At 48.0% G+C, this 10883-nt stretch overlaps 1 protein-coding gene across 1 annotated transcript in view; it reads left to right on the forward strand.

The window, feature by feature from the left end:
• Positions 1-10883, forward strand: part of BAIAP2L1 (BAR/IMD domain containing adaptor protein 2 like 1) — an 84406-nt gene that overhangs the window by 22276 nt on the left and 51247 nt on the right. Inside the window, exon 2 of the mRNA XM_075565055.1 lies at positions 5797-5872. Within this exon, the coding sequence (XP_075421170.1) occupies positions 5797-5872 (76 nt within the window). The remainder of the gene's footprint in view (positions 1-5796; positions 5873-10883) is intronic.

Here is a 10883-nt window from a genome sequence, read left to right on the forward strand (position 1 = left end):
GAGAGTACTTTGAAGGTGATAGGCGTGTTTTGAAATACATACATACATAGCTTTGGGGGGAAGAATTCCAGTTTGGGGGAGATACACCTCGTATGTGGACATTTTGAACATCTCAAGACACCATATTTCCCCTTAATTGGGCAAGGTGAACTAAGGAATAATCAACAAAAAGATACAGACCTGGGCTGCCTTCTGCAATTGCTTTTAGACTAGAGGTCAAGGTTAGTTTGGTTCTGACAGGTACTTCAAGTCCAAGCTCAGGCTCACAGGCATACCATAAGAATTGTAAAAACTAGTTTCACTTTTTGTTAAAAAGCAACCATGCTCGCGTGGCATTCTTAGATGTTTGAAATGACTGCATGGCTGCTGGGTCACAGATTACTGTGATGATGAAATTACTGAAATGATGAAGCTACTCTGAAAAACACCCTAGTGATTCTTACGGAGTAACACAAGCTCCTACCATGTGGCCCTTGAAGCTGTAAAGATGTCAAAAACTCACTGCCATTGAGTCTGTTCCCATTCACAGCAACCCCACAGGGCAGGGTAGAACCACCGGCTGTGGATTGTGGAACCTAATTCTTTATGGGAGTAGAAGCCTTATCTTTCTCCAGGGAAGCAGCTGGTGGTTTTGAACCACTGACCTTGCAGTTAGCAGCCCAACGTGTAACCATTATACCTCCAGGACTCCTTATGAAGTCATAGCCTTATTCAAAAACATGGGTATTCCAAGCAGCTGTTTATATTTCCAAATGCAGAATGACTGAGAATATCTTAAATGCTCACCTAGATGTGGCCCCTCCTGATATCAGAGGGAAAAAAAAAGTCAACTTAGTATACCACCAACTTGGATAGATCCCCCAGACCATTATGCTGAGTGAAAAAGCTAATTTCAAAAGGTCAAACAGCATATAATTCCATTTATGCCCCCATGTGTGGAATGGCAAGGTGATGACTGTAGAGGGGTCGCCAAGGGTTAGGGTCTGGGGAGTGTGTGGTGGAGTGACTATAGGGCAGGGAGCAGGAGGGTGAGTTTGGGGTTTGGAAAGAACACTGCATTTTAATGATGGTGATGGTACCAGGAATAAACCCCAGGAACTCCACAAACACATAGGGAGATGGAGCAAGATCAACGTATGAATAAGGTGTGTCATTTAGATAACAGTGTTGTGCCCATGTCAGTTTCTTGGTGTAATGTGCGAGCAGCTCTTTCCAGGCAGCATTTGCCTAGAGAAGATGTTATCACAGGGAGAAGCTACCTGGGAACTTCCTGTTCTGTTTTACAACTTGGGAGACTTACACGGTTTAAGCGCTGGCTACAGGTGCTCAGTGCTCAGGTCCTGAGGGCTGCTGCCTTGCAGAGCAGCAGGGTGGGGAAGTCAGCCTTGGTTCTAGGTCCTCATAGCTTAGGTTGTGACCCACTCTGTTAACACAGGAGGAGCGGTGTCTAGTTCAGCATGGCAGGTTGACTTCAAGGGTCCTTCCTTGTCCACTGAGAGCACAAGATCATGATGGCAAAGGAATGAAACAAATGAAAGGGCTTTAAATCTGCAATTCAGAGAGACTGGAAAGCTAGCATCGCTTGACCAAAGGTGGCCCAGCCAAGGCTGAAAACCAGGCCCGAGAAAGGGAGCACTTCCCTAACCACCCCCTCCTGTCCCCTATTCCTGTCCCAGGTTCTTTCTTCAAACAAGCACTTGCACCAGCTGCTGTGTATGCCTGGCAGACCAGCAGTGAATCTCGGGATCTACTGCAGCTGAGGGTTCTGGACTTAAAGATGACAGCAGAGGTGCTGGTGGTGAAGATTAACCCCAAAGACAGACGAGTTAAGAGTGTCCACCCATTGTGTTGAGATACCCAGCCCGCTTCCCAACCCCTGCTCCCAGAAAACCAGCCACCTCTTTGTTGTCCCTCGTCCCAGCCAAAGATAAGGACATTCACAACTGCTCTCCACTGTTGTCTCAGTCACTTGACCCAGTACTGTTTGTGCCAAACTGAAACCCGGACACTGTCGTTGAGTTGATTCCAATAGTGACCCGGTGGACGAGGCAGAAAGGCCATCCTCCTTAGGGCAGCATGCTGCTCCATCATACTCCCACAGAGAGCATTTGTTGGGTTCAAACTGCCAACCTTGAGGTTATCAGCCCAGTGCTTAAACCACTGTATCACTAGGGCTTGTTGTAAAATCACTCTTCTTAATTGAATGAGTAGTACCGGGGCCTTAAAAGCTTGACAGCGGCTATCCAAGCTGCAACAACTGGTTTCTGCCCTGGAACAGTAGGGGAGATGGACACACCTCTAATTGTTCTGTGAGCATTTACCGCCATTAAGAACCTGGGAGATTAACCTTGATCAAAAAGAAAAGCAACGTGGAACCAGACTTTTTCTTTATAGAAAGCAGATGTCCTGGACCCTCTGAGACACAGGAGAGACCTGGAGGTGTTGACCAGAGATGGTCTTTAAGCCTTCCGCTGAAACCATCCACCCACCCCACCCCCAGTCATCTTTTAAATAACAGTTTAGCTGGGTTGTAAAGAATTTTTGCCCTGAGCAAGGGTTTTCTTTCAGGAATTATCTACAGGATGTCAACTTGAAAACCGTTAACTTGGAACCACAGAGAAGCTTAGGGACCCGGGAGCCTGATGGGAACTGATAAAGCAAAGTGGGGTAGAAATGTGAAGAATGTAACCAGTGGCACTGAAACGTGTACATAGGGCAAGCAGAGTGCGAAAACAATGTAGCAACTTCTCTAGAGAGACCCACTGGGCCCTGGCTAGTTCCTCACCTTGCTGTCCAGCCAGTCTGCTGTGAAGCCCAGTCATCTACAAGCACCCTGTGCACACACCCACACCCTTCAGCCAGCATCCTAGGGCTTTGCTTCTAAATACAAACTGGCAATAAGGGATCACCAGGTGATTTGAGAGTATACTCCTGGTGGCATTGTGGTTACCTGTTGGGCTGCCAACTGTTAAGAGCAGCAGTTCGAAACTAACGGTGGCTCAGCAGTAGAAAGGGAGACTTTCTACTCCCATCAAAATTTACAATCTCAGAAATTCCCAGGGGCAGTTCTACTCTGTCCTACAGGGCGTCAGAATCAATTTGATGGCAGCGAGTTGTATGTGGGAGGTATCTGAGAAAGGGTTGAAGACAAAAGACCGGGAAACACCAAGCAACCAGAAGAAATCACGACCAGATGGTAATGGGGAACTGGAAGCAATACCCTCCACAAAGCACAATTAATATGTTCAGAGAAGAGAAGATACTACGTTCATAAAACAAGAACAGGGTGCATTGGAAAAGAAGTCGTCAAGGAACTTGAATGCACTCTCTGGAATTAAAGATTTTCATAAGTCAATGAGTCCGTGTAAAAGGGCTCAAGATGTCATACAGGAAAAAAAAAAGTGGAAAATCAGAAGGAAGTCGGGTGATTTGAGAATGGGTCCAGGATGTATAAAATCCTAGTCGGTTCCAGAAAGAGCAGAGAGACAAGAAATCAAGTAGACACTTTATACCCGAAAGTATACATGTCCCATATGGATAGGGTCCACTGAGTACCCAATAAAACAAGCTTTAAAATATTCACACTGAAACAGGCCATTAATGCAATTTCAGAACAAAGCCCAAAGAGAAAGGCACCAGAAATAGGGAAGGGGGTGGGGTGGGGAGTCAGCTGCAAAGGAAGACATTATTAGAGCAAAGCTGGGTGCTGAAGACTACAGAGCAACATCTCCAAAACTCTGAGGGAAAATAGCCTTCCATCTTTAATACTCTTCCGGTGGTATTTCCAATCACATCGTGTGTGTGAAGATTGAAAGATGAATAAGGGAGAATTGGATTGGTGCATTTGAATGACGGTGTGGACACTGGCTGCAACGATGGCCTCCAACGATGGCGTGGGGCCGGGCAGTGTTTTGTGCTGTTGTACCCGCATATGCATGTTGAGTCAGAACCAACCAGACAGCACCTAACAACAACAATACTCCCCCAGGCAAAATACCAGTTCTATGTCCAGGTAAGAAGAATCTCAAGCACCCAGGATCTCAGATTTACCTATTGCACATGATCATACCTTTGGCCATTCCTGGAGCGTGATCCCCAGCAAAGAGGAGGAAACAAAGGCCTTGAGGGCCAGCTAAAGAGAGCTGTAACCTAGGAGACCAGAGAAGGAAGGTCAAGGGCAGCAGCACAACAGGCCTGGACACAGGGCCAGGCTGAGCAGGAAGATGGAGGACTACTCGTGCAGGAGGTGCTGGGGAAATGGATGGGCAAGATCAGCTGCTGGTTTTGTGCATCTGGAAAACTATGTCAGTAGGCCTCTGATAGATTGAAGGGGAGCCCTGGTGCCTTAGTGGGTTATGAGTTGGGCTGCTAACTGTAAGGTCAGCAGTTCAAGTCCACCAACTGCTCCACAGGAGAAAGGGCTTTCTACTCCTGTAAAGAGTTGCTGCCTCAGAAAAGCTAAGGAGCAGTTCTCCTTTGTTCTGTAGGGTTGCTATGAGCCAGAATGGACTCGATAGTTTCATAGAAACCTAAGCAAAAGAAAAAAAATACAATTATGAATCCCAGGCAAAACAAAAATGCTCTGTTGAGAAAGAAAATGTCCTCAGAACATTCCTTGCATCATCATGACCAGTGTTAACAAAGACATATTCAAGTAATCACTGGTTATAGATTTAAAACCATGTCTGAAAACAACTGGGGAAGGAGTGGGGTGTAGTGAGCTAAACCACCATCCACTATCATAGAAAGCCAGGGCCAACAAACTCACTGCCATCGAGTCAATTCCGACTCATAGGAACTCTTTAGGGCAGGATGGAACTATCCCTATGGTTTTCTGAGGCTCTAACTCTTTACCGGAATAGAAAGCCTCATCTTTCCCCCAAGGAGCAGATGGTGGTTTTGAACTGCTGACCTTGTGGTTATCAACCCACAAGAACCTACTAGGCCTCCAGGGCTTCTAGAAAGCAGTGTTGTTGCTGTGAGGCTCCCACCCATAATGGTTCCAGTGCCTGAACCCATTGTTGCAGCCACTGCATCCGACCATCTTGTGGGCCGGCCTTCCTTCACACCTCCACTTTGCCAAGCATGAAGGCCCTTCTCCAGGGACTGGTCTCCTGACAACATGTCTGTCCAAAGTATGTAAGACGAAGAAGTCTCACCACCCTCACCTTGAGCCTCAGCCTCACTTTGTGAACCCAGATCGAAAGCCAGTCGTCAGATGCGAAGTGGAAAAGCATCGTACAGTGACATTACTGAAGTAAGCACAGTACAAAAGAACGACGGCTGCAAAATGAAAACCCCGAGAGGCAGAGGAGGGTCTGACCTGCCAGCAGCTGCTGAATGCTTGAGCCACTGGCCACCAGGGTACTTAGCAGAGCTCAAACCCAGTTTCTTGGGAATGTCTGTCAGACTGACAGCCCAAGCGTCCTATATAATTAAGCTCAGAGAGCTGCTTGGGGAGAATGACAGCCATTAACCTACTTAAACTCAGGGAGTGTTGGTTCCTGGTCCCAGGGGCCCTGCGGGGTGTGGGTGTTAATCTTTGACGGAAGAGAAGAATCTACAGTGAGATCCATTTATAGTAGGCTCTCTGGGCAGAAGGGACACCAGGATGACACCCAGCTCACCTGCCGCAGCAGGTCGGAAGTGCTTGCTATTGTTTCAGACTGGACACCGCTGCCCGGTTGCTTGGACGACAGGGCATGTACATCCTCAGCGACACCGTGACAAAAGCTAGAGTGCTTACCTTGTTTGTAGTTGGTTAATTTATCTTGTTTCTTTTCTGCTCTTCTCCAGAATGTTATGGATCAGTTCAACCCTGGGCTTCGAAATTTAATAAACCTAGGAAAGAATTATGAGAAAGCGGTTAATGGTAAGTCTTTCCCATTTTTGTTACATTTATTAACAAAAAGCAATTATGCAGGCTATTTGATGTGCTCGATGTTGAATTTGCCAAGTATCCTTAAATGAGTTGCCGTGAAACCCAAAGGAGCCTTTCTACCCTGTCTGTCTTGGATCTCAAGGAGCCGGGATCGGTGGCATTGGGTTTGGTGGTTTCTGGATTTGGTCTAGAACTTTGCTGTGATCAGCTCCATAGCGTGTTTGAAATGAGTGGATTGAATAATAGTGACATAAATGATGTACCTTACCGGCCAAGTTGTGCTCTATGATATGGGTCAACCTCGTACGGCACTACTGTGAGCAATAATACTCTTAAAGTAAATTCTTTGTGAATTGATAGCACATATATGAAGGCCGTAGGGAGGAGCGGGAGCTCACACCACTGAGTCAACATAATTACCCTAAGAGCATAACCAGAACACGTTTGCTGCTACGGCAAAACAGAAACACAACAACAAACCCACTGCCATCAAGTGCATTCCGACTCTGACCACTCTGTGGGACTGGATAGGCCTGCCCCTGTGGGTGTCCAAGCCCGGAACGCTCTACAGGAGCAGGAGGCCTCATCTCTCTCCCTCAGGCTGCACTTTCTTTCCTTTCATTTGGATAGCATCCAAACGCTCTATGGCTTTGGCGAGTGGTGCCGGCATTTTTGCCTGAATAGTAAAATGTAAAATGTCTCCATTAAAGGCTCCTCTGTCAACCTAAGTGTTCCACTCCAAAGGAGGCTGAGCCCCGGCCTCTGTCTCTCCTTGTGGAACGGAGCCGCTGGCTGCTTTGGACAGACAGCATTCAAGGAAGCTGACGTTTTTATACAGGGTGCTTCTGTAGTAGGAAGTGGGTGCTGTCCACACCTAGCACTGATAACCTCATGATGACCACAACTGGTAGCATAGTGGTTTACACCTTGGACTGCAGTCTGCAAGGTGAGCAGTTGGAAACCACCAACTCCTCTAACAGAGAAAGATGAGACGTTCTACTCCCAGAAAGCGAGCGTTACCGTCTTCCACCCTGCCCTATAGAGTCTCTGTGAGTCAGCTTCACTTCTGATGGCAGTGAGTTTGGTTTAGGGGAACAGCCACTGAACCACACCAAGTAAAGAGCAGTCCTCTGTGTCACCATATGGCCCCTGTCACACCCTCTGCCCCAGCCACTTAACACTACAAACTGTCATTGATAGCCCTGCTAGGTCTGAGGAAGGGCTCAGGTCCAGCCTCCCTCACTGCCAGCTACTCCCTGCGGATATTTTGAAAACAAACTGTAGCCTCCTTTGACCTCCATGTATGCCTTTCCAGGAAAGGGGTGGTGTGAGTGGGTGGGTGGGTGGGTGGGGGGGTGCTGGAAGACCATGGACGCCGGCATGGGGAGCGGTGAGGCTGTCCAGAGAGTGAACTGGATATTGACTTCGGGGTTGCTGGGCTGCTGCCAGGCCTCATCAGTACCAGGATCCCCAGCAGACACAGTTTCCTCCCGACCTGCCCTCCAGTGGGTGCCCCGGCCTTCCTGGGCAGCAGGCCAGGCCCACCGTCTTGCCCAACTGACACTCCCTTGGTTATTGCTCAATCACACAAGGCCACCAAGTTGTTGCCTCAGCCATCCCTGTAACCTGCAGAGTGTTTGCTCTCTGCGCTGAGCCGCCTGCAGCTCGGCCTCCAGCAGCCAGGCTTCTCTACTGAGGGCTCCTCTACGCCTCTGCTCCCATATCACTTCAGCCCCTCCTGGGGAATCCATCTGCGGTCCACACAGTGTACCTGGAATTAGAGTTCCTAATTTCCTGGCATTTCCGTGGGCCATCTGGTGTAAAGTCCTGGTACGTACCTGGGAGATGTGGTCTGTGCAGAAGCACAAGGCTTCTAAGAATGGCTAGAACACTTACTCCACACTTGGTGGCTAGGCTGCTATATAAAAAAAATTGGCATTTTGCACAGAGGGTGACTGTATCAAATTACAAATCAGAGGACAGCGCCTTCATTGTCACCTAATTGCCTTTGTACATCATTGCATCACTGTGGACTTTCACCATTGCCTAACTGCCAAATTACGTCATTGCATAACTGCCAAATCTCTAAGAATCATGACCCAGCCAAGTAGACACATAAGAACAGCTGTCACAGCCAGCCTTACTCTCACTTTGCACCTCCAGACGCACCTTGTTACTGTGCAAAATAATCGGACAGGTCTTTTGCTGTTGTAAATGTGGCGTGGTCCAGTGAGGAGACAGTCCCTAAGTCAGGAGTAAGTGCATGACAGGCCTTCAAAAAGTGCATGGGAACATCCATTAGCTCCTCATTGATTTTATAGGAACTTTTTGGAGTTCCCAGGTATGCAACCAACAGGTTAAAATGCATGGGAGTATGGGAATGGGGGATAGGGATGGAGATGGGCCAGTGTGACAGGATTTTGAGCCAGGAGGCTGGTGTGGGATGGAGCCCGCCGGAGGCCATATAGTATCCGAGGCGGGTGACTGACTCCAGGCTTCCACAGACAAGCACTAAACACCAGGCAGAAGAGACAGCCCTCAAACCCAGCAGGGGCCTCGGGAGGTAGCAGTAGCAAAACATATAATGGGACATTGTCTTCCTCTCTTTTGATGACCCTCCACTTGAACAAACCATGTCCTTCTCAAGGGACTGCTCCCTCCTGATGACACGTCCAAAGTACATGAGACAAAGTTTTATCATAAGCCCACCTTAAGGTCTCATCAGCTACTTATTACTACATAGCAAACTGTTCCCAGAGCTTGGTGGCTTAAGACAACAACTTATTATATCATAGCCTGGGCAGGTTCCCCTGACTCTCGCCTTTTTTTTTTTTTTTTTTTAAGGAAACTGTACTAGGCTCCAGTGTAAAAAAAACTCCAAACCCAAACCCACTACCATTGAGAGGCCATTCAGACTCATAGCAGCCTGACAGAACAGAGTAGACTGCTCCACAGGGCTTCTAGGACTCTCAGTCATCAAAGCAAGACCGCCTCCTCGTTCTCCCGTGGAGCAGCTGGTGGGTCCACACTTCACCTTTCAGTTTCCTTACCCCATTGTGCCACCAGGGCAGATGTACAAAGGATCCTGAAATGGTCAGAGGTAGACTGCTCAGCGTATCCTTTTCACTTACAAACAAAAAAACCATTTTATTAGAACATGATCCACACAGCATTCCGTTCACTAGTTTGATCATAGCGAGAAGAGTTGTACAGTCACTAGGGGCAGTTCTCAGTTCTTCAGATTTCTTGGGTTGGTTTTGTGCCCTCCCAAAAGGGGTCTTTTCCACTTCAAGGCCAGATGGGGTCCTCAGTTCCAGGACTTATCAGCTCCAGGTCACAGTACTGACCAAACCGATGTGGGCTGGTGTCTCACTGGACAAAGGAACTCATGTGGCCACAACCAACAGTGTAGAGAGGGGCTAGGAATTCTGGGAGATGTAGTTTATTGAAGGTCATTGCTGTGAAAATCTCACACCAGCTCTGCCAAGCACGGGTACACTCTGTCAGCAAAGGGAGAACCCCACAGGCCTTTGGGCAGGACAGCAACGCACTGCTGAGAGAATGCTTGAAGGAACCTGAACCAGGTAGAAGTGTGTGAGAGGGAAGCAGATGATCAACCACGAAACTAGAGCTCCAGTGTTCCTCTTCCTTAAGCCAGCCTGGGGTATGAGCTCCCCTGGTGTGTTCACAGTAAAAGTAATAGTCTGCCCTTTATTCATTTTGAACGAATCCTCCACTTCTCAGTTAAGTCAGCCTTTTCATAAAAGCAAGATATTTTTACTAGACCGGGTAAGTTAAAGGAGCCCTGCTTGGTGTAGTGGGTTACGCTGCCCAACAAAAGGGCAGCAGTTTGGAACCTCCAGCGGCTCCTTGGGAGAAAGATGGGGCTTTCTGCTCCTGCAAAGATTGACAGCCTGGGAAACCCACAGGGGTAGCTGTGCTCTGTCCTGCAGGGGTCACTCTGAGCTGGAATCTGTCTAGAGTCAGGGAGTGAGGTTGAATGGTGACTTTTAACATAAGTCAACAGTTCATGAAAAAATTCAAGGTGATGGGTAATGTTAAAATATGGTGTAAGCATTCGCCCGTGAATTGGCTTTTTGACTTACAAGTGCCCAGCAGTGTTTACTCTTCATTCGAAGACAGCACCGCTATTAATTTGACAGCTCTCGCTGGGTCAAGACATCTTGGCAGTGTGGATGAGGCCAGAAGTTGAGCCAGCACTGGAATTCAGAGCCGAGAAAATGCCCACTCCTGCACTTCCATGTGTCTGACTGATTGCTGGCCTGGGATGTGCCCTGCTGGATCTCCTCTGCTAGAGCAGGGCCATCGCCTTGGCCTCTGGGGCTTCTGAGGGTCAGAGAGGTTAACGGAGTGGTTACCCGGAAGCTCTGCCTCCTTGCCACAGACCGTGTTGTTTATACTTGCACTTCAAAGTGACAGCCCTGGTCTCGTTAAATCTCAGAGAAGCATCATCACAGCCCGTTGCCTGAACGAGCAGATAGGAAAAGCCCTCACTCACAGAAAAATGGGCCACCAGGAATATACTAAGTGGGGGGTATGCAGGACAGTCAGCGGGGCCCACGGGGTGCAGTCAGCCAATGAAGTCGTCCATGAAGGAAAACTTACCTGACAGAAACATGTTGATGCTGTGGGTGAGGGAGTTACAACCAGGAGCACCTATCATTCCATACAGCAGGAAGTGGTGGGCCCTCCCTTCCTGCCTTTTCACACCCTCCTGTTTACCAGCTGGACCATCATCAGTCAGATCAAGGTCACTCTCTTGGCCCCTGACTTTGCTCTCCATGAAAGGATGGAGCTGGATTGGGACACCTTCTTAAATATAACAGTAAGAGGAATAGACATATATACCAAACTAATTGTCATATGAATTGTACAGTTGATTTTACGAATTTGGTAAATTAATGATTTTAGAATTAAATGCAACCATGAATACTTGAAGCTGCAGTTCAGCGATCTAAAGATGCGTTGCATGAAGTGAATC

This window comes from Tenrec ecaudatus, chromosome 12 (assembly GCF_050624435.1).
Source record: "Tenrec ecaudatus isolate mTenEca1 chromosome 12, mTenEca1.hap1, whole genome shotgun sequence".
NCBI classification, from domain to species: domain Eukaryota; kingdom Metazoa; phylum Chordata; class Mammalia; order Afrosoricida; family Tenrecidae; genus Tenrec; species Tenrec ecaudatus.